General features: G+C 40.2%; 1 protein-coding gene across 1 annotated transcript in view; it reads left to right on the top strand.

Moving 5' to 3' along the window:
• SLIT1 (slit guidance ligand 1) overlaps nucleotides 1–21,071 on the top strand; it is a 314,126-nt gene extending 293,055 nt beyond the window's left edge. The window contains exons 29-37 of the mRNA XM_063434664.1: nucleotides 6,247–6,386; nucleotides 7,307–7,400; nucleotides 8,074–8,211; nucleotides 8,351–8,588; nucleotides 9,479–9,609; nucleotides 11,011–11,162; nucleotides 15,867–16,155; nucleotides 17,520–17,731; nucleotides 18,209–21,071. Of these exons, the coding sequence (XP_063290734.1) occupies nucleotides 6,247–6,386; nucleotides 7,307–7,400; nucleotides 8,074–8,211; nucleotides 8,351–8,588; nucleotides 9,479–9,609; nucleotides 11,011–11,162; nucleotides 15,867–16,155; nucleotides 17,520–17,731; nucleotides 18,209–18,447 (1,633 nt within the window). The 3' untranslated portion in view covers nucleotides 18,448–21,071. The remainder of the gene's footprint in view (nucleotides 1–6,246; nucleotides 6,387–7,306; nucleotides 7,401–8,073; nucleotides 8,212–8,350; nucleotides 8,589–9,478; nucleotides 9,610–11,010; nucleotides 11,163–15,866; nucleotides 16,156–17,519; nucleotides 17,732–18,208) is intronic.
• Nucleotides 21,072–24,731: the final 3,660 nt, after the last annotated feature.

Genomic DNA, 24,731 nt, shown 5'->3' with positions numbered 1-24,731 from the left:
AGATTCCTTCAAGCTTCGTGAACCAAGGCGAAAAAAAAAATGATATATGCTGAGTTTCTATGGTAACATTTAAAGTTATTTTTCAGTTTAAGCAGTGCTAAAAATGGCAATATAATTTGCAAACAGCTTGCTAAATGTGTGATTTGAGATAACCTCCCATAAACCTGTTTTCTGATCAATCTGTGATTTGACTCAGAAAGAGCAAAATCATTTTATTTTGATGTGGTTATGGGGCACCTTTTTATATCCACAAAACAATATTACACAGAAATGAGAATATGTATGATAGGAAATACTTCAGTTTCTTACACACGCTGTAATAAAAATGGGAACTATTTCATAAATTTAGATGTGAAGTAGGAGATCGTAACCCAAAATGTTGCATCTCTACTAAACACTCTGCTTGGATTTACAGGTTACCATCTCATGTGTCCTTTACTATGTACCCATCTTATTCACCAATAGTTTCCAAGCCAATTTCACTCTCAACATTTTACTGCCCAAGCTTTAACAATAACAATCAGTTAAACCCTAAATCCTGTAGTTTCTCATGGACCAGATACATAATTTGTGGATGCTTACTAGACTGGTGCACAAACCACGTTCAGCTGCGTTGAACAATTGAAATTTGCAAATCCTGAACAAATCTGTCTGTTCGTCCGACGATTAACAGGCATTTGATTCGTTCAACGCAGCTAAAGAGAGTTTGTGCACAAGTCTAATGCTTACACTCCCACAATTAGGTGGAAACATAACATGTAAATGGCATCATCTCACTATTTATTAATATCGACACCCTTGGCAAATATCAGCAAAGAAGGCTGTGAAAATTTGTCTTTATTGTTTAACCTTTTGATGTTTTGTTCAAAAATAATCCGCTCTCATGGATATCAAACAATTCCTAACACATTACAGGTTTTTCCCCCCAAAAATTATAATCTTTGTTAAATATATGTGCGGCACAGTTATTGGCACCCCTATGAATTATGAGAGAAAAATATAGTTGAAGTATAATGAGATTTTTTATTTTTTACTACACCTGGGAAGTTGTTCAACCATGACTTCCTGTTTCACAGAGATATCAATATGAGTTGGCACATTTCCCTTTAGTCATTCATCACAATGAGTAGGACCAAGGAATATAGCTGTGATGTGCAGTAAAGGTTGTGGAGCTTCACCAAATGGAAAGTGACTAAAATAAAATGGCAAAAGTATTTGAAAATGCCAATTTCCACCATCAGGGCAATAGATGGTGAAGAAGTTCCAGTCAACTGCAAATGTTATGAATCAGCCTGGAAGAGGACGTGTATCTATATGGTATCAATGCACTGTAATGAGGATGGTTTGATTGGCCATAAAATGTCCAAGGATCACAGCTGGTGAATTGGAGAAGGTAGCTCCTTCTTGGGGTCAAATTTCCCAAACTACAATCTGACATGACCACAAGTTATTTGAAAAGGTTTCAGAAAAAAAAAGCTTCTACTCTCATCCAAAAACAAACTCAAGCGTCTTCAGTTTGCCAGACACTTCAAATGGAATTGGCTTATATGGTCCGATGAAACCAAAATAGAGCTTTTGGTAATAAACACCAGAGGTATGTTGGCACACACAGAGTTAGCCATATGGAAAAATATCTCCTGTCCATGGTTAAATATGGTGGTGGCTCTGTTTTGGGGCTGCTTTTCTGTCAGAAGACCTGGACAATGTGTTGGCATACATGGCATCATGGACTCTATGCAGGGCCGGCCTTAGGCCATTAGGCACCCTGTGCGACAAGACTTCACGGCGCCCCCACGCCCCCTCTCCCCACCATGTTGCCTGTATACAGTCACACACACAGGCACAGGCAGACAGTCACACAAACAGTTAAAAGCAGACAGTCAGACACGCTCAGTTACAGGCAGACAGTCAGACATGCTCAGTTACAGGCAGACAGTCACACATGCTCAGTTACAGGTAGACAGTCACAGAGCCAAACACACAGTTAAAGGAAAACAGTCACACACAGTTACAGGCACTCAATCACGAACAGTTACACACAGCAGACAGTCACACATGCAGGGAGGCAGTCACACACACAGGCAGGCAAACAGTCACACCCCCCCCCCCACAGGCAAGCAGGCACACACACACAGGCAGTCAGATAGACAGTCACACATACAGGCAGGCAGGCAGTCACACAGACAGACAGTCACACACACACACACAGGCAGTCACACAAACAGGAAAACAGTCACACAGTCACACACAAGCAGTCAAGACAGTCACACACAGGCAGGCGGGCACACACACACACACAGGCAGTCAGATAGACAGTCACACACAAAGGCAGGTAGTCACACAGACAGTCACACATACAGGCAGGCAGGCAGTCACACAGACTGACAGTCTCACACACATACAGAGGCATGGAGACACACAGGCAGGCAGTCACATACACACAGGCAGTCAGACAGTCACACACACACACAGGCAGTCAGACAGTCACACACAGGCAGTCAGACAGTCACACAGACAGTCACACATAAAGGCAGGCAGACAGTCACACACACACACACAGACATACAGACTTACCTCTTTCCATTTTGGCTGGAAGCGGAGTGGATGCACTTGGTTGTAGTCCTTCTTTCATCCCTCTTCCTGTGCAGGGGCTTTGGGTATTAGCCCCGCCTCGCGATAAGCCCCGCCTCCGCCGGCCTTAAGCCCCGCCCCCGCCGGCCTTAAGCCCCGCCCCCGTGATTATTATTATTATTTATTTTTTTTAATAGACCCGTGCGGAGAATAATTAATCCTCCACCCGGGTACCTGCTTTAGCTCCCCTGACAGCCGGCCATGTGTGAGCTGTGTCGGCTGTCAGGGCGCCCCCTGCTCAATGGCGCCCTGTGCAGCCGCACAGCTCGCACACCCCTAAGGTCGGCCCTGACTCTATGAAATATTAACAGATATTAAACGAACACATGACTGCCTCTGACTGAAAGCTTAAGATTGGCCACGGTTGCCTCTTCCAGCAGGACAATAATCAAAAAAATACATCAAAAGCAACACAAACATGGTTTACTGACCACAACATCAAGATCCTGCCATGGCCAACCTAGTCCCCTGATTTGAACAACATAGAAAACAAGAGGTGGGTCCACCAGCGTAGACCTCAATGTTTTAAGGATCTGGAGAGATTCTGTATGGAGGAATGGTCTCAGATCCCTTGCTATGTATTCTCCAATATCATCAGGCATTAAAAGACTAAGAGCTGTTATCTAGGCAAAGGGAGGTAGCACAAAGTATTGACTGAAAGGGTGCCAATAATTGTGCCACACATATTTAACAAAGATGCACAATGCTAATTAAATAACAAATTCTGCATCTTTAGAGGCAAATTGCCTTATCCTACCCTCCTCCCTGAACCACAGAGAATGCATGTTTTAACTTAACATTTTACTGTACTTTTTTCACCACATTTTTGTTGCTCTCTAACTGAAGCTCACCCTAATCCTGCCTTCCACTGTTCCCCAGTTCTGATTTACCCAAATAATTTCCCAATTTGTTTTACAAACAAATTGACACAACAGGGTTTATTACACAATTAATTTTAGTGAATGAAAACAAATTGCAAAATATGGGCAGAAAATACCCAACTCTGACTACAGCTGATTTGAATTTTTTTTTTTTGTTTATAGCATGTAGACACTTTGCAATTCATTTTTCAAGTCACTATAATGCAGTGTTTAGTAAATAAACCATAAATGAGCTTTGCAATTTCCAAAATGAAACAGACTGTCTTCAAATAGTGAATATCCAAACTAGTAATCTGGAAAACACGTTTTACACATTTTAAAATGTTCCCAAATGTCTGTTTTTCAATGATCTAGAGTTTCCAGTTTCGTGAAAAAAACCAAAACCTAGTATTTAGAATGACATACATTTATTAACCTGTTTCTCTACGTCAACAGAGGTTTTTATTTTATTTTAGGTTTTTTTTTGTGACACTCCTGCGAAGCCTTTCTATACCATAGCCTTTAATTAACCCGGGCTACATTTAATCATGCCATCTGTCCTGTGTTCCTTCACAAAATCATCTGAGTTAATGAAGGATTGTCAGTGCCTCTACTTATTACCATTCTAAATTGCATTTTTTTTTTTTTTTACTTCTATGTATAGAGCAACCTGTCCGCCAATAATTACTGTGATTTGGGTTGTTTTTTTTTCTCTCCCCCCCCCATATGCATCTAAACAGACAGCCTTTTTAAATCTCCCAACTAGCTCTTTAAGTCCAGGCATTTCAGCAACGAAACCCACTTTTCAGTTATTCACCGCACTTCACAATTCCCTGGAAGATAATTAGTTGCCAAAAATAAATCTTAGTCAAGATAGACCAGAGAATGGGGTTATTTGAAAATGTTGTTGAATCAAGAGGTAGAAATGGTCAGATCTGCTTCTAAGAGCCTAAAATTATCAGAAAAAATATATACATTTATTTATATATATATAATGCTAAATGGCCTCTCGTTCTGTCGCCTTGGCAACCAAGCATCTTTACTCTTTACAATAGGCCCATATTATCCTTTGGGGTTTGTGGAGGCATTCAATCAAACCATTTAGTTTTCACAGCTATCAATGCTCGCACAAATGTTTCTGAGATCCCTTTCTTCCCTCCCTTTATTTTGGGATTTTACAGAGAGTAAGTAGCTTTTGTTTCAAATGAATGTATAGGTAGTGTTTGATATACAGAGAGTTGAGATGATCTGACATGTGGACACTTATTTAAAAAGAAATAGATTTTTTTTTCTCTCCCCCTCCTCCCAAATCACGATTTTAAAAGCTGCATGTTTTATGTGCTGCTGCAGATTACAGTAGAGAATTCATTGCCTTTACACAATGTTTCGAGACATGACAAGTCTTATTAAGGAATGAGCAAGCCGCGCTTTGTCTTAGTTCAAGTACCGTAACCACTGCTTGCTGATGATTGCTCTGACACATTGCTCGGCCGGAGAAAGGTTAAGAATCCATTCAAAGTTAATTCATGTGTGGAGCACATTGCTGCTCATAGTCAGGGCCGATGCAAGGATTTCTGCCGCCCTAGGCAAAGATCCATTTTGTCACCCTCTCATGTCACACACTCACTGACAGACAGACACTCACTGACACACATACTCAAACAATTTTATTTTTTGAGGCCCATCCAGCCTCCCTATCTCCCTGGAGTCCAGTGTGGGGCAGCTCCTCATTCCTCCCGTCCGCTGTTTACTATGCCAGGCCTGGAATGGCATCATATTCAGACTCTCGGCATCACAGAGGGCACGCAAGGGAGGAGTGGGAAGCTGCAAGAAGAGGCTTCCTCACCACCTGCCTTCTCCTCCGTTCACCGGCATTTGTTGGCAGAGCCGGCACCTGTCATCAAGGTAAAAAGATGCCTGCTCTGCCATACTGAAAAAAAAACTAGGGGGGAGCCCAAAGGATCGGCCCAGCGTTGTGGCCCAAGACAGGGGGAGCCCACAAGGAAATATCCCGGTGGGTGCCCCCACCAGGCCGACGCCCTAGGCGAATGTCTAGTTCGGCTAACGGTTGCGCTGGCCATGCTCCTAGTATTAAGATGTTTTCTGGCTAGAGCTGTATGCTCTTCAGTAGATATCTGAATAACGCAAATGTACTAATAACGAATATACCTTCCTTCCGTTGACTCTTTAAATCCTCAGTGAAACTGGTCGTATACATACACACGAATAAATGTGTGGATTTTGAAATGTTTTAATCAACAAGTGCCCTAACAGAGAACTGGGCGAGTATGGCTTTTTTTAAACATTTTTTTTTTCTTAATATAAATAAAATAAATTTAGAAATATATTGTACGCTGTGTTGTCAACAGTTTAAAAGGTAAAAAAAATTATTTGGGTTAACCCCATCTATGCCACATCCAGATGAAGGTTGAATAAACTGTTCTTTAGGGATACTTTTTATAACTACCATTAAAGGGACACTGTAGGCACAATAACCATCTCCTTGAAGTGGTTATAGTGCCTGGGGTCCCCTGACAATGACTGTATACAGTGTTAAACAATTTTCGAGCACAAACATTGAATGAGGGTTCCTGGATTCTCACTGAGATGAAGGGGTAATAGTGCCTACTGTGTCCCTTTAAGCTGATATACTGGTGTCCGTTACAGGGCTTGTTTACACTATGTATTAAGTCTAAATGTCTTGTACCGGTTGGATCATGCAACTTACATTGTCTATTAACTTTTGATCCACTAGATGTACTTGTGTGGAAGGATTTGAGGGACCTACATGTGCAGTGAACAAAGATGACTGCAAATACGGCGACTGTGAAAATGGCGGCACGTGCCTAGATGGAGTCAACACATACACATGTCTCTGCCCACCCCATTACACAGGTACAATATTTAATCAAAGATTTTCCGAAATAAACATGGCTCGTGAAAAATAGTCAGGAAAACAATTCGGCCAAAAGGACGTGAAAATGGTCCGAACAGTATGTATAATATTATGTGTAATATTTTGCAGTACGCAGATAAGAACTTTTTTCCTCCATTCGGTTCACGTCGAAAAGAGAAAAAGTAAGAGTGGAAAAGTAGAGGCGCTGCACAAAAATTATAACTAAACTAGAATTAAACTAGAATACGCAACAATATTGATTTATTTTTTATTTTACTCCTCTTTCTGGTTTTTCCTTTATTGATCACTTCTCACTGCTGTAATAAAACAAACATTTAGTGTCGTCTAGCAATTAATTATCTCCTTTATTTGGTGCTATGGGTGAAACTCTGAATCCTGACGCAAACAAATATGCTGGTCTATGATGCTAGTCGCTTGCTCGGTTATATGGGATACAGAATGCTACGATGCTAGTCTATTGAGCTAGTCGCTTGCTCGGTTATATGGGGGTACAGAATGCTACGATGCTAGTCTATTGAGCTAGTCGCTTGCTCTGTTATATGGGGGTACAGAATGCTACGATGCTAGTCTATTGAGCTAGTCGCTTGCTCGGTTATATGGGGGTACAGAATGCTACGATGCTAGTCTATTGAGCTAGTCGCTTGCTCGGTTATATGGGGGTACAGAATGCTACGATGCTAGTCTATTGAGCTAGTCGCTTGCTCGGTTATATGAGAGTACAGAATGCTATGATGCTAGTCTATTGAGCTAGTCGCTTGCTCGGTTATATGGGGGTACAGAATTCTATGATTTTCTTTTTAACTGTGTAACTCCCCGAAACGTGACTGATTTCTTTTGCATGTTGATCTCGGTGTTAAAAGAACAGGAAGATGTGATTTCATTCACTATTTTATTACAGGTGAATACTGTGAGCAACTGCTAGATGTGTGTTCTGCAGAGCTAAATCCTTGTCACCCAGCATCAAAATGCATTGTATCTGCCGAGGGGCCAAAGTAAGTGCAACATTCTTTTATTTCCTGGTTATTGAGGGGTTTTCAATGACTGTACTTGCACTTGTTTCGAATTTCTGTTATGCAAAGTATATTATTTATGGGTTAATTAGTATAACTGAATATATACCGTAGTTATTTATAGAACAAAGGCGAAACCACTTAAATAACAAGTATTATTTTTTAATTTTCCAGAATTTGCCGCATTGAGCTCTCGTAGCAGTTTATGGAACTTGTAGCTCAATTGTCAGCTTTCTGAACTACCACTCCCACTGAACTACCACTCCCAGGCACCTAAGCCATGATATCAGATACAGCAGTATTTATAGATTAAAATTGGAAATCTGCAGGTTGGGAGGCAGAGCAGAAAGGGTGGCCATATATACATAAATATATATATGGTTTATATTATATAAACATTTTGTTTCATTTAAGATTAATACAAAAAATCCACCCAACATACAGAACTGTGACATAACCTACATACATGCAAATAAAATACAGAGGACATGTAGGATCCAGTATTCCTTTTAACAGGTCAATGTCAAGGCAGCTGTGACAGGTCCGCTCCCTATTTAGTCTAAAGCACATGGTGACAATGGTAATAGGCCCTTGACACCTTGAATTCCACTCAGTAAAATCTGCTTAGGACTGATGTGCTTGTTTTGCTTCCCAGGTGTGAGTGTGCTGCCGGCTATACAGGAGAAAACTGCAGCCTCAATTACGATGACTGCATTGACCATCGCTGTCAAAATAACGCCCAATGTGTGGATGAGGTCAATGGCTATTCTTGTATCTGCAAAGAAGGTTACAGGTAAAAGGAATAAAAAAAAAAGGAAAAAGTTAAATAATGAATAGCTTTTATTGACATCAAAATTCAGTTTTTTTTTTTTTTTTTTTGTAGTGATTTTTCTTGCAAAAAGTAACTAATCTCCCCCTCCTGCTTTCTGTAGTGGTCAGCTTTGTGAAATGCCCCCGCAAGCTGCCTCCTTACCGAGTCCGTGTAAATTGATGGATTGCCAGAACGGTGCCAATTGCATGGAACTGGGAAACAATGCTGTCTGCCAATGCCTGCCTGGGTTTGGAGGCTTGAAGTGCGAGAAGCTCCTGAGTGTGAATTTTGTGGATAGAGACACATACCTGCAATTCACAGACCTGCAAAACTGGCCCCGAGCAAACATCACACTTCAGGTACACCTTCCAGACTTGTTATGACAGCAATTAAGGTTTGTTTTAAAATAGATTGTTATAATGTGTCTAATCTATCGTGTATAGAGAGAGATCGGAAAGGACTGTAACTCCCATTCAGTCTGCCCTGGTGGGTAGTACATGAATAAGTTATGAGGATACGTTTTTGTCAGTTCGGAGTTTACATTGTCATACTTTATTGCACCTATTTGTAAAATACCTGTATGATCTAGCAACAGTATTACTAATCTTAACGTGCTTAAAATCCTCCTCCGAATACAGTGTGACTCGAATGTTGGCTGATTTCAGATCATGGTTGCAGAGTCAGAATGTTAAAGGAACAATACAGGCACCAAAACACCTTTAGCTTAATGAAGCAGTTTTGCTGTATAGATCATGTCCCTGCAGTTTCATTGCTCAATTCTCTGCCATTTAGGATTTAATTCACTTTGTTTATGCAGCCCCTAGTCACACCTCCACTGGCTGTGAATTACATGTATATGTTTTTTAAATATTATTTTACATAATTTAATTACTAGTTTTCTGTCCTAGGAGAAAGATTTGGCCTGGAAATTTTTAGCAGCTGGGTTGTAAATGAAACATATTTTACGAATTGCTAAATAATACCCTGAAAGCATAAAAATTTATGGTATTTAATTACACATGTAAAATGTAATCTGGTTTCAGTTCAGACCTTGTGGATCGAACCTGGTTCAGGCTGTGCGGTCTCCTATACCTGTGGCACAATCAGGAGCAACAGTCTGTTAACAGATTCAATCTGTTGCTGGATGGTTATGTCTACGTCTAATGAGCCTTATGGGTTGCTGTGCACACTACTGATATTGGTTTTATATTTTCTTGCCTGATTTTATTTCTAATTTTGCATTATCTAGGTGTCAACTGCAGAAGACAATGGCATCCTGTTATATAACGGGGACCGTGACCACATGGCGGTGGAATTATACCAAGGGCACGTTCGGGTTAGTTATGACCCAGGCAGCTTTCCAAGCTCTGCAATTTACAGGTAACAAACCCTCAATTTATTGTCCCCTCAATCTAATCTTGTCCTCTCCCTTCTCCACGTAATAAATAAATCTATATAAACAAATACAAAATAAAAAGAGCACTCACAGGACGTTTTTTTTCAAGACAAGTCTTGATAAATGTCCATCATAGGAGTGAAACATCTATGTTTATCTGCCGGCCGGAGGCAAGTACATGTTTTTTTGTTGTGAGACATTGTTGGAGAGAATTTCTGGACATTTACCCAGACAAGCTCTCCAGCAGCACTCAGAGCCCGGGGAGCCTGCCACCCAGCCCCTCTCAGATCTGCCAAAAGTCTGCTCTGCACTCCTGTAATCCCACCTTTTCCTGACAATCTACCTGGGTTGCAGGTGAGCTCCGGCCTTGCAGATTTTCTGTGATCTCTCTAAACCAGGGATGGGAAAATGGTAGACACCTGGATGTTGTAGAACTACACCTGCCCTGATGCTTTGCTGACCATTTGAATAGCAAAGCATTCTGAAAGTTGCAGTTCTGTAACATCTGGGATCTACCAGCCGCCTATCCCTGCCCACACCAGTTCTAGACAATGGAATATCGCCAATGTTTCTAGTGGTAATATAGAGCTAGCTGGATACAGGGAAGGCAGGAGGCCGAGCTCTTCTGGAAATAGATCAAATGTGAGCGGTCTGTGTCTGTTTTATCACCCGGAATAAGCAATTGGGATTGAATATGAAAACAAATTTTGGGTTCCCACCACTGTTAATGCATTGGTCCTCCTATTGTGTTCCTCTCTGCTCACCTTTTCAAATACTAATGAGATACATATATTCAAAGCATCCTAAATATCAGAGTTAAATAACAATGTGAAATAACCATGCGATTGCCATAAGAATTTTACAGATTTTCTTTTTTTTATTCACCCAGTGTATAATGGAACATTCACTTTACCGGTAGTGCTGCATCTTTCTTTGTTCACAATGTGAAATTGCCTGCGAATACATTTCTTTTGTTGAAATTGGATCCTCTCCTAGTTGTGCAATGAAATATGTGAAATGGCTAAACAAATTATTTTAATTCAAGATCTGCTGGGGACAACTGGGAAATTCAGATAAAGAAGCCGGAAAAGAGAAATGCATCTAAAATAGCATGCTATAATATAAAATATGTATTTTACAAAGTGTGACAAAAAACACAATACTGATCCTATATCCTTCCTGCATTGACACCATCGCAGCTGAAACAGGCAGTTTTGCAGTATTACGAAAAGACAGGTCATCAGCAGATGGCATCGAATACCATATGCCTCTAATGCAGTATATAATTTGGAATTAGCAGACCATTCTTAAAATCCCCCAGAGAGTCATTATTGTTTGAATAGAAGCATAATGAGGTTGTTTACTTGATAATTTTCCTTCTTCAGTGCAGAGACTATCAATGATGGGCAGTTCCATACGGTGGAGTTAGTTACCTTTGATCAGATGGTTAATCTGTCTATTGATGGCGGCACACCTATGACAATGGACAACTTTGGCAAACATACGCTGAACAGTGAAGCCCCACTGTATGTGGGAGGTAAGATTCTAAAGCCCTACTTAAATAATATGTGGATGTACATTGATCTAAATATCAGTATCTCTATTGTTAATGAAATTGGGGGACTTGCACTCTACACATCTCTTCCAATATATAAAACTACTTGTCTCTAAATTATTATTGTAATTGTTTTGAAACAGTAATAACACATGCGACAGGGGTAGGAGAACAAAATGTAACGAGAGAAACACAAACCACCAATTCTGCTCCTGTTGGTGTAACTCAGGGATTGGATTCTCTATAGCACACTATGATCATCATCATAGACACTACTGGAAGGGCTCCGAGCGCTGTAGCCTCATATGTCTACAGTTGGTGGAAAGGGCAGGAGGATATTAGTGCTTTTTATCGTTATTTGTACATCTGTCCATTTCCTGTTACTAAGAAAGATTAGTAGGATAGCGTTCCCTCGGGCTAGTAAGGAGGTGGTGGTGCCGCCCAGATATCTGTCAAGAGGGGTGCTGGGAATTAAAACTTTTCTGCACACCCCTTTAATAGTAAGTTAGGGTTACAGGATGCCATTGAGTGCCTGAGTGTGCGTGATCCTGGCTATGCTTTCTTTGAGATCCTGTAGGGCATTAGCAGCACATTGTTCATGGGTAGAGCTGAGGGGATGTAACTGAGACTGGCGGGGATATGTATGTAATAATAAATTGGATTCACAAGACAGTAACAACATATCCCAATCTCTCTGTTACTGTAGCGGGGTCGCAGAGTTTCCCTTTGGTCTCAAGCCCCAGCTGTTTTCTGCAACATCCCTTATCATACAATTATTTTTACGTTTCACTAAATATTGGACAAGCCTCACGCCGTCATGTATATTTTACTGAAATCTTACAGGTAGTTAGGCAAAGTTTCCACGTTATCATTCCGGTTTTCGCTTGCTTTTTTCTTTTTCGAACATTCCTTATAATAAACCTCCAGTGCAATTAAATGATGCATGACAGATGTTACATTACATGTATCCCAAAGCCAATTATCCACTAACACGTTCATACCCAAAGACACACAAGACCAACAGGCCTGTTAAATCACACTGCAGTTCAGGCTTTTTGTTACAATGTTCCTCTGTCTCGAAAGACTACTGAATTCCATACATTCCCAACCTCTGTCAAAGCAGCCAAACATTGCACTTAAAATTAAGAGACCACTTTCACAATTGTAGCACGATGGCCTTACCTCTAACAAGTCAAATTCCTGTCAATCTATGCCCAAACGAATTGATCAGACATGTAAGTAAGGGCGGATTGATTTGTTCGGGTGTAGATTAGCAGGAATTTGATTAGTTTGTCACAGGTGAAAAGGATTTGTGCACAAGTCTTAGCACACACTCTATTCTTTGATCACAAAGCGTTAATTATTCAGCCTTAACAAAGTACATGGATTAGTTCCTTCACCCAAAGGCAGAATTACTTCATGTAATATAAACTGTATTCTATAGTTCTGACACAGCTTCACAATGCATCGCATTAAGGAGAGGGAATTGGAGTTTTCAGTCCCAGTCCAACAACAAAATATATAATATACACATATACACATATACACACACACACACACACGAACATACTGACTCAGTGCTATCAGTAATATAAATATTTATATACTCTCCATAAATGTACATGCATTAATTATATCCATATATATTTCTATGTTTACATAAAATTTCTAGTGTTAAAAAAAGGAAATCCCTGGGTGAAAAACCCACATCTGACTTGCAAAAAATAAATTACTCATTAGTGGATAAATCAAACTGAAGGGATCATTTTACAGCATTAAAGGAGCACTTTAAGCACATCACTAGCACAGCTCATCGTACTATGTTAATAGTCTCTGGGCAATATATATATATATATCTCACACACATACTGACTTAGTGCCATCAGTCATTCAAAATAAATTAACTACCATCACCCTAAAAAAGCAGGGTGACCTCTATAAAACATCAAACTATATTGTAATTATTTTGGACTCACCATTTTACTGATTTACAGCTAATTAAAATTAAGGGAATTAAATAGGCATCAAAACAACTTTAGCTTAATGAAGCAGTTTTGGTGTATAGATAATTTGTGAGTTAAACAGTGAGTCACACGTAGTCACACCTCCCTGACTGACAAACAGCCTGCATGAAAAAAGGGATTTCATTTTCAATCAGACTTTAACTTGCTTTTGAAATTTGTATTCCCTGCTCGGTAAATTGAACTTTAAATGGAAACTATAGTGCCAGTAAAACAAACAAACATTTTCCCGGCACTATAGCTTCACCCTCTGTCAAGGCCACTATCCGTGGTGCAGAATAAGGTTAATAACCCCCTTCTGTCACTTACCTGGGTCCATCGGTGCTGGCTCAGCTCTACCCACGCTCCACCGTCAGCCGGTGGGTGGAGACCTAATGCGCATGCGTGGCAATGGCCGCTCTCACAATAGGATTTCCCTATTGGAAAGCATTATTTCATGCTTTCCTATAGGGTTCCGATGATGCTGGAAGTCCTCGTACATAACGTGAGGATATCAAGCATCGTTTAGGCAAAAAAAATCGCCTTAAATCTCGGACGTCCCTCTAGTGGCTGTCTTCCAGTTAACCCTAGCAGCTAATTATTGCAGTTTATAAAAACTGCAAGAATTACATGCTTAAGGTTAAGGGTGATGGGAGTTTGCACCCAGATCACTTCAATTAGCTAAAGTGGTCTGGGTGCCTACAGTGTCCCTTTAACCCCTTAAGGACACGACATGTGTGACATGTCATGATTCCATTTTATTCCAGAAGTTTGGTCCTTAAGGGGTTAATCACACAGTGAATGCTCCTATAGGGTCTAGAAGGCAGGCAATAAGAAATTCTAAATCAAGCATAATGTGCAGCAAAGGAAGTTTAATCATTAGATTTCACTTTACAGGAAGTGTTTAGAAAGGCTTTGTGAGTGACATTCAGGTAGGTGTGACTAGGACTGCATAGACAAAGTGATGTAACTCCTAAATGCCAGAGAATTAAGCAATGAGACTGCTGGGGCATGATCTATACACCAAAACCAACCATTAAGCTAAAGTTCTATTAATGCCTATAGTATCCCTTTAAACTTGTGCTTGAATCTGTTGTTGGATACGTAAATACATGTATTAACAAAAATCATTCATGCAGTTGATATATTCAAGCTGGACCAACTGAGTGCACAATAAATATGATACACTACTAAAACATGCAATAAATAAATTACAGCACTTTCAATTAACACCCAAGCCTCAACCAATGGATTCAATAGACCCCTCTCACTGAGAAGTCTAGTTTTTCTCAGTGAGGGTAATCCGGTGCGGTGTAATGCATATTGCACAGACTTGGAAAAGAGTGATTTTATAAGATCTGTAGTTAGAAAAATTCTCTCTTATCTAAATAATTACGGTTTCTTTTCCCTTCATTAAAATAAATGTAAAAAAGGACATTTTCAATAATGTATATTTTGTGGGGCCGGGGATTTAAACTAATAATTGCATAAGTACTTGAGAGGTATTCTATACATGTGTAGATTATCTTAGCGGTATTCCTTATACATAATCTTGATTCGCTTTAATATACCAACAACTGAGTGAGTGTGGTCCTCCGTTATTATCACTGCACCCAAGCAGCAGTGGTACTGAATGTGTATTTATCATTCCTGCACCCCCTAGCTGTCACACTATAAGTATCGGTAACACAAGATGTGAATTTTTAAATCACTTCATTTGTGCTTAAAAGTTTGCTTACCCTAGCAGAAATTGTTAAATTGGGGCATTGATTTTGAAAATATGACTGATCATGCAACAAAAGTATCTTATTGAAGGATAGTGATCATATGAAGCCATTTATTATCACATAGTTGTTTGGCTCCTTTTTAAATCATAATGATAACAGAAATCACTCAAACAACCACATCATCTTCCATGGGATTCTCTTCAGCTCCTGGCACTTAATCTGCCATGAACTGACGTCAGTTCTGTATTCTGGCACATGCGCAAGAGTACAACACGGATATCTACGGAGGATCCCATGAGACCATGGATGGACAAAGGCTTTTCCCCCTCAGACCTTACTGGTCATGGCTGGGGGCTTGACAGCAGTAGTCCTGATTTTAAATGTTGTCCCTCTCTTTGTCATACCTTTTGACTATGGTGAAATTTCAGGTAAATTTCAACACAGACTTTTTATCTTCATGAAATGCTCTAACACAGAATTTATTTTCAAGAAATGCTCTTTTAGTACGTGCGGGGAGTGGTGACAGAGCCACTTTAATGTGCTCTAATATATTGCACGTTTTAATAGAGTATATCCTCTTTATTGTGCACTTAGTTGGTCCAGCTTGAATTATAAGAACTTCATGAAGGATTTGTGTTCAAGTACAAAGTTTATTTTAATTAGTTGTAAATAACATAAATATATATATCTCTCAATCAAACATTATATTAAAGCTGTAACGTGTGTGTGTGTACATATATATATATATATAGATGAAATGTCTAGATGTGTGTGCATAACATTACATACTTCCTAATTAACGGTTCTTAGAGCACACATTGACTTTCTTGCTAATGAGTATGTAGATCTGTGGCTGATGTGTCAGGGATTCTTGGCTGCTCAGTTAAGTGGCATGGCATAGAATGGTCCCACTCTAACTCAAGCAGAAATTGATGTAAATATCCATTTATTTTTTTTAGGTATGCCAGTCGATGTCAACTCTGCCGCTTTTAGACTATGGCAAATCCTCAATGGGACCAGTTTCCATGGCTGCATCCGCAACCTTTATATTAATAATGAACTACAAGACTTTACTAAAACGCAGATGAAGCCAGGAGTAGTTCCGGGCTGTGAGCCGTGTCGTAAACTCCTTTGCCTTCATGGGATATGCCAGCCAAATACGGCGAACGGGCCTGTATGCCACTGTGATGCAGGCTGGGTAGGGCCGCACTGTGATGTGAAGATAAGTAACCCGTGCCAAGGGAATAAGTAAGTTAAAGAAATAAAATGCTGTTGCTATTGTTATATCAATTCCATCCTGCTATTAATTTAAAGGACGGGCTGGAGCTCACAATACAGAACTTGTTTGGGGGGTGTCATAATTATGAATTCCACCTGTGGCGCCAAAGAAAGATTATGAATGGCTAGGGGATAGTCACTAAATATTTATTTGACTTCTAGATTAAGTGAATAGAAGGAAAATGGGAGAAGCGGTAAAAAAAAAAATGTAAAAAAATAATTTAAAATCTATATTTGACAAAAAATAAATATAGATTCGCCCCCCTGTGTTTTACCTTCTATTAGTTATTATGTATATATTTAGCAGCTCACGGATTGGTCCACTTTCACGCTGTTTGGTTTGCACTTCTCATTCGGTATCTGAATTAACATTTAGCCGAGCCAAATAGACACCTGGCCAGATTTTGGGTCTGTTCAGAAAATATGATTTGGCAGAATCGCAAATTCTCACTTTACACGAGTCGTATGTTAACTCTTTAAGTGGTATTGGGTAGGCTGTGGTTGACTTATTTCTGGTCTTTAGAATGTTAAAGTGAACATACATTGTATTATAAAGAATTCCCAGGAAGCATTGCCTCATGTTCTGATGCTGTAAGGTTACATATAGCATGCTTTTTTTCAGATGGTTGAGCCAAAACAAAGGAGTAAATTAACCACCTGTGTTGTTTAAGGAATAGGAAAGGCATAAGGAATACATATGACTGCTGTTACCCTGTGCTTTAAATTTAGATCCACGAGACGTTTCACCTACCCTATAAAAATAGACACAATATTACTTCAATGCCTAAGCTTTATTTAAACTATATCAGTTGTCATAATAAAGCTGAAACCGTACTCAGTCTTTTACCAGCTATAGGACCTCCACATTTTCAGGTTGCACATCACGGGTTGCTGGTAGAAGCACAGTAAGAGACAAGGGGGTCCCATGCATTATTCAAAGGGGCCAAAAACTCCCAATCAGGCTTAGACATTTGCAAAAACTAAATCTGAATATGATGTTGCAAGATAAGCCGTCTAGCAGAGTTCTGTGCCACACACTGTGGAAAGCCACCCATGCAGTTTCAGTACTGACCCCAGCCTCCGTACACATTGCTTACCTTGTTTCCTGTGATAACTAGTTCATTCAATGACCTATTGATGTCTGACAAAGCAAACACAGAGAGCAGACAATCAGCACATGTAATGCAAGTCCATGGTCACTGGGGATGCATCATATTACAATTTGTCTTTATGCCCCAAGAGATTAAATAAAAACCATATGTAAAGTCAGATCTTACACAAAGAACATATTCCATCCCTTGATGTAACGGATGTAAACCCATTGCTCTTTATAGGTGTGTGCACGGAACTTGTAAGCCACTGGATGCAATGACCTACAGCTGTTTGTGTAAAGATGGCTATAAAGGTGCCCTCTGTACCCAGCAAGGAGAACTTTATAACCCGTGTAAGAATTTGCAGTGCCAACACGGGCGATGCCAGATCTCCGACGTGGGTGATGCGTACTGTGATTGCGATACTGGCTACGTGGGAGATGTTTGTGATCAAGGTCAGAAAAAAAATGTGTTTTATTTTTTTTTTATTCTGTTTATTCAAATAACGAATGGTAATACAATGTTTCATTTTGCTCCTTAAATTAACTCCCCATGCTTTCTTGTATGGTCTGTTAAATAAATATACAAGCAGATCATTTTTATAATGTCCTAAGGATCAAAGCCAAGTATTTTAATTTCATTTACATCCTGTTCTATATGTTTTACTGCAGTTCAGCTACCACAAATATAGAGACCATTATGGTAACATTGTCTCATTAATTCAATATTGTACAAAAGATATGACTTGAGTTGGATTTATCTTGAATAAACTATTAATACTTTAATTACCCGTTAGCACATACCAGCCTGTGAAAATATTAACATGTTTGACGATTTATACAAGTAACTTGCTCTTAAATCAAAGTAATTAAAATACTGTCTTCATTTGCTCAGCATGTCACAATTCCACTAATTGCTTATCTGTAATTTAGAGTCGGAGTGCCGGGGAGATCCTGTCAGGGATTATCACCAAGTGCAGCGAGGATATGCCATTTGCCAAACCACACGCACGGTGTCCTGGGTGGATTGCCGAGGTACTTGCCAAAGTCAAGGCTGCTGCACGGGAATACGCACAAAACGTAGGAAGTATACATTCGAATGCAGTGACGGTTCGTCATTTGTGGAAGATGTGGAGAAGCCAATAAAATGTGGTTGCAGTCAGTGTGTGTAAAAGAGAGATGAACTGGATTGTTAAACATCATACCGGACAAACAACAAACAGAAGAGAAATTGGACAATAAATTCTGTAAAATTGGACATTACTTACTTCCCTTTCAGATGTGTGAACATCTTAATGTCTGTGGCATTTTAAAATATATGTATAAACAGCACCTATTACATTGAGAAACAAACACACACATGCTGATTGGTTGTATAGTGTTGTAATCAGTGGGAGAGGTATAGAAGGGATCTATGTAGCGGGTCAAATGTGTAGATAGAGATTTTTTTAAAAAACACACAAAATGTATTTATACACAATGTGGATAGATTTACATGGAATACGAAGGAATTTTTTTTTTTTTTTTTTTTACCATTGTGACAGTATTGCATCATTGTGTAGCTCAAACACGTTCTACACGTCTTGTTCCCGTTTTAATTTTATTTTGGGAGAGTTGAGATAAGCTGTGGGGATCACCATTTCTTTTTTCTCTCCTTATGAGGCACTTTTAGCTCATTTAAATACCATTTAATATCAAATTGTATACATAAATCATTATTTAATGAAGCATTGGAAGTCTATTTTAGCCCGTTGAGTGGCAGAGAGGAGTGAAACACGTTTATTATGTGTTAAGCACTCATAACACAAAGTAAAGCTATTATTAAGAAATCATAACTTAGGCTTGGCATTCCAAATCCCATTGCCCGTGTTATAGTATCGTTGACGATGGTATGCGCTCACGATTCCCTGCCAGTTACAATTAATGCACACAGAATGGTGGAGGATCGTGGGAATTATTATTCATGAACAGCTCGATGGTCAAACGTTCCCCATGCATGAGCTATGGCATTTACAGACTGCTGGCTTAGCGACATATATCGACACAATCTGTACATCTGTCACCCAACAGAATGTGTCAATCCACACGTGACTACACGCAATCTCACCACAAACGGCAAGATCTGTAAAAAGTGTATTGTTTGTTAAAATGCTGGTTTTGTGTTAAACCTACTTAAAGAATGCCAGCAATATAATATAATTTTCCTTATTATGAATTGTACTACTACTGTGGTGCAGAGATGATTTAATACCGCCCCAGTTATGATTTCCCCAACATACAGTCCTGAATTAATAAGCTTTTCAATGCATGCTACAAGCAAACACAATGTTACAGTATAGTATTGTTAAGATGGGTAGCGCATCTTGGAGATATAAGAGTTTATTTACTAAACGGTAGAGGTTTTGGGTTGTTAATTTAAGGCCAAATTCACCAGGTTGATAATTTCGCTCAAACCTGCTTTAACTGGAGTCTTTCTCCATTTCGGCTTGGATTTTGCAAGTTTGTTGTCCCTTTTATTAAAATGCAGCCCATTAGACTGGAAAGAGAAGGCTGACCAGGGATACCTAATGGGAAGAGGGCACAGCACAATCTGAGTTGTCGCTAATATAACCTTTGTGAATATAAAGGGTAGATACCGGTTTACTGCCAACATATCACTTTGCAAAGTGTTGCACCAAAATCTGAAACAAGTACCCCCTAAGGAACACACCACTGGCTTTGTGATTACATTGACACACATTGAGGATCTGTTTATTGCCTTTTTCCAATAACAATCAAAGAGACTCACTAAGCACAGCCATCCAGCTTCTCGTGGTGGTTATGATGCTGGGAGGCTTTGGGTGAGATTTCCCCAGTCTTGGTTTTTCAAGCAGTTGGGGGGGAAGCAAAGTATTTTCAGACACTCAAGGCCCACCCCCACTTCTGGAGACCTCACAATGTGGAAGTGCACTGGCCTATCCTCTAACCCAAATATTTGTACTCTGTATTTGCCACAAAGTGATGGGCTTTAAATAGTAGGTAACTTGACATGGCCAAACCCTATCTTAACCTTCATTTCTTGTCAAACCATTTTCATGTGGTTCAACAAAAAACAAAAACAAAAAAAAAACACTTTATTTTCAAGCCCCCTAAGCACACCTCAAATTCTCGAATCACAAAACCTTGTTTTCTGTACTGTGAGCAAAGGCCACCAAACTGACAGAATATTCAGTGAGGTTAAATTTATAATCTCTGCGTTTGCTCACAGTACAGAAAATAGTGTTTTTTTGTTTTTTTGTTGAACCACTTGAAAATGGTTTGACAAGAAACAAAGGTGACTTCACTGACAGCCTCAGAGTTCCATAAACTGCAGTGTAACTTTAAAATCTGTGTTTACTGTAATATGTTCGCAAAACTAAAGAAGATCCAAGTAAACAGAATCTGTTTTGATTCTCACCTAACACTAAAGAAATCGTGTAAGTAAACACTTTTATGATGCTCAGTAAAACGCACAACCAGTGCGAACGTTTGCCATGTCCCGGATGCAAGCTATTTCTTATAATAAAGGCAATGTTCTAAAAGTGAATCAATTAGCAGAAACATTTCATTCGTTTCCATGGCAATTGCTCCACTATTAGAATTGGCTAGAACAAACATTTTTATACAAAAAGGAAGGTTTCTGTAGGCAGTAAAATGATCAGAAGTGTTACTTACCTGCATTAAGTTGTCTAAATGTTTCCAATGGCCATGTCATTTTTTTTTTCTTCAATGTCCCGGATAGGCAGGTAACTGCTAAAATCAAAATACACAAATAAAATTGAATGTATACGTTTGCTAGCAATTTGGTTGATTTTGCAGATAAAATGTTATTTTTAAAGTGATGGCAAAGCATTAATACATTACACGTACCCACTGGCATTTATTTCTAAATGTTAACCCTTTTAAAGAGAAGATTCTAATAGATTTGTGCAAAAATTCCTTTTAAGTTATTTGTGAGAATAAAATCACGGATAATAGTTGAACAAATCTACTTTGAATCGTTTTGCCTGTAGTTTTACCTTTGGAGTCGACAGGCAAGATCAATTTGGAATGAATTTGTACCACTATCGATTAACACATTTTATTCAAACAAATTGCTTCAAAAATATTTTCCACATGTCCATATTCTATTGGCTTGTGAAAATATTTGAAAAAAAGACTGCTTTCTTGATAGAAACAAATATTACAATTAGCATGCCGTTTGACATTTTATCCCGTCAGGGAGCCTACGTGCACGGTTTGCGGCAAGCAGGCTGCTCTGGTTGCTTCTTGCAGTGAGAGAGTCTCGTCTTTATATGCAATCCATAGATTAACTAGCATTCTTAAACGTATCCCATTTAGAATCGATCATTTCATTTCTCTGCCACCCACCTGCAGCAAGACCATTCGACGGACATTGCCGACTGGCCAAACAGTCTCAGGGTTTTTTCACTAAAGGGTGAATTGTTGAAATTCAAACTGAATAAATCATAGCGGACTTGGAGAATTTTTCCAATTCAGCTATTTTTAATAAAATCACTTTGAATCTGCAGAGACACTGTCAGTGTGCACCTTAATCGTGTGATGGTAGTAGTCAGTGTGAAAGACCCTGCACAGCCTATATGGTACATGTCTAGTCAAACATTTTAGTGATAGACTGTAGCCAATGCCATTTGTCCCAGTTAAAGTAATAATGATGTAATAACCTTCTAGCTAGTAGTCACTTAGTTGCATGTTTTACCATCACATATTCTTTACAACCAAGTTTTCCTGTCCTGAACTCTTGAAGTTATGGTGCCCACACTGGTCCTTTATCGAAATTAATCTATAATGGTGCCAGGAGGTCCCTGGTGCTGGCTCATGTTTAGGGGGTTAAACCATTCTCAAACAGTTTAACCCCAAAATCTCTGTCCCAGTGCCGCGTCTCTCCACACCTCTGCTTTCTAGAAAATGGAAGGCTCGGAAAGTTTGAGAATGGTTTATCCCCTAAAGGTTAGCCAGCGACAAGGATCTCCTGGCACCATAACAAATACATTTCAGTTAAGTTGTTATGGTGTCCAGAGTGTGCTTTTAGATTTCTGTAAGTTCTGGCAATGTGTATAATGGCACGCAATTTAGAGTTAAACTCAAAGGAGTTAAACTCATGTCAGATTTTGGGAAAGAATGTTCATGGCTTGATTACGAGATTTGGAGGGGATGATATTTGTCCTCCCAAGACATTGTTATTCCATACTATAAATAGGATGACCATAGGCGTGCGCACGGGGTGTGCCGGGTGTGCCTGGGCACACCCTAATCCCCGCGGCACGCCTATGCATTGAGACCGGCAGGGGAGATCTCAGGATCTCCCCTGTCGGCTCATGCAGAGCCGGCGCTATCCGAGCGCCGGCTCTGCTCTCAGCCTCCCCTCACCGGCTCACAGGCAGTGAGGGAGGCAGGAGAGGACCCGGGGAGCTATTGCCAGCAGCTCCGCCGGATTCCTCTCGCGAGATCTGAGCGTTGCCGCGGCAACGCTCAGATCTCGCGTGAGTGAACTCTAGCCCTGCGGGGCTAGATTTCACTCTCCTCTGGACCACCAGGGATGGCAGCAGCAGCAGGATCCCCCCTCCCAGGCATAAGGTAAGAAGGGAGGGGGGATAACTGATCTGCCTCCACCTCCACTGGACCACCAGGGACAAGGAACAAGAATCCCCCCTCCCCACATAAAGTAAGAAGGGAGGGGGGATATTTAGTAATGTACCCCCACCTCCACCCCCCACAATCACCCACACACATACACACATACACAGCACACACACACACACAGCACCCACAGACATACACAGCACCCACAGACATACACAGCACCCACAGACATACACAGCACCCACAGACATACACAGCACCCACAGACATACACAACACCCACAGACATACACAGCACCCACACACATACACATACACAGCACACCCACAGACATACACAGCACACCCACAGACATACACAGCACCCACAGACATACACAGCACCCACAGACATACACAGCACCCACAGACATACACAGACATACACAGCACCCACAGACATACACAGCACCCACAGACATACACAACACCCACAGACATACACAACACCCACAGACATACACAACACCCACAGACATACACAGCACCCACACACATACACATACACAGCACACCCACAGACATACACAGCACACCCACAGACATACACAGCACACCCACAGACATACACAGCACACCCACAGACATACACAGCACACCCACAGACATACACAGCACACCCACAGACATACACAGCACCCACAGACATACACAGCACCCACACACTTACAGCACCCACACACATACAGCACCCACACACACATACAGCACCCACACACACATACAGCACCCACACACACAGCACCCTCACAAACACAAACAGGACCCTAACAAACACACACACACAAAACACTACCAGTACCCTCACACACAAACAGCACCCTGACACACAGTACATTCACAGCACCCTCACAAGCACGCACACACAAACACCCTCACCCACATAGTACACTACCAGCACACACACATCACACTAACAGCACCCTCACACAGCACACACACAGCTTTGTGTGTGTGTGTATATATATATACATACATATACATATATATATATATATATACACGCCGCGTGTGCTTGTGCTTGAGGGTGCACACCCTAATGCAATAGGCTGCGCACGCCTATGAGGATGACCCATTTATTGCACATAACTGAGCCAAGGAATCATGCGTAAACTACCCAACACTGGGCCTTAATACGCTTTAAAACCTGATAAAATGTTGCTCTTAATAAACAAAACCAAATACGAAGTGCCCTGCCTATGGAAATCACAGCTCTTTATTCACAAGACTGGGACTTGTGGAGAATTACAAGGGGAATTTTAGGACAAACCAGGTGAGCAGGATAGTTTGGCTATTTCAGTCCTAAAAAATGCAATTAGTCTGTCAAATTTGTCCCCATTTTCAATACAGTACGTAAACCTAATTTAATTTGATTTGGGAAGGGAATGACGGCTGTCGTATCACAGCACAGATTTAGGAAGCCCAGCTGATTGGTGCACGTTCACTTACGACTATCTGGGGAAATCAACATGACACCTCTACTGCAATCCATAAAAAAAAAAAAAAACATCTTAAGGAGGTTTTTTTTATTAACCACTTATTTTCTAGGTAATGAGTTTGATAAATAAAGTTTTTGGCATCTCATTCTAACCTTTTGGAAAATTAGCCAGTTAACTAACTGTTCACTGGTGACTTAGCCACGCCAAGTATTTCAAAGTCGAGTCAACAATATCCAGTGTGAATGAGAGCTAACCAAACCAGAAAATACACTCCTACTGTGTTCCTAGCCACCGCAGCACCCCAAATATGTAATAATTAACTGAGCCTGCCTTATCCTGCCAACCAATATTGAAAA

Source organism: Pelobates fuscus, chromosome 10 (genome assembly GCF_036172605.1).
Source record: "Pelobates fuscus isolate aPelFus1 chromosome 10, aPelFus1.pri, whole genome shotgun sequence".
NCBI classification, from domain to species: domain Eukaryota; kingdom Metazoa; phylum Chordata; class Amphibia; order Anura; family Pelobatidae; genus Pelobates; species Pelobates fuscus.
The sequence above is the reverse complement of the archived record's forward strand: the minus strand, read 5'-3'. Positions and strand labels throughout refer to the sequence as shown.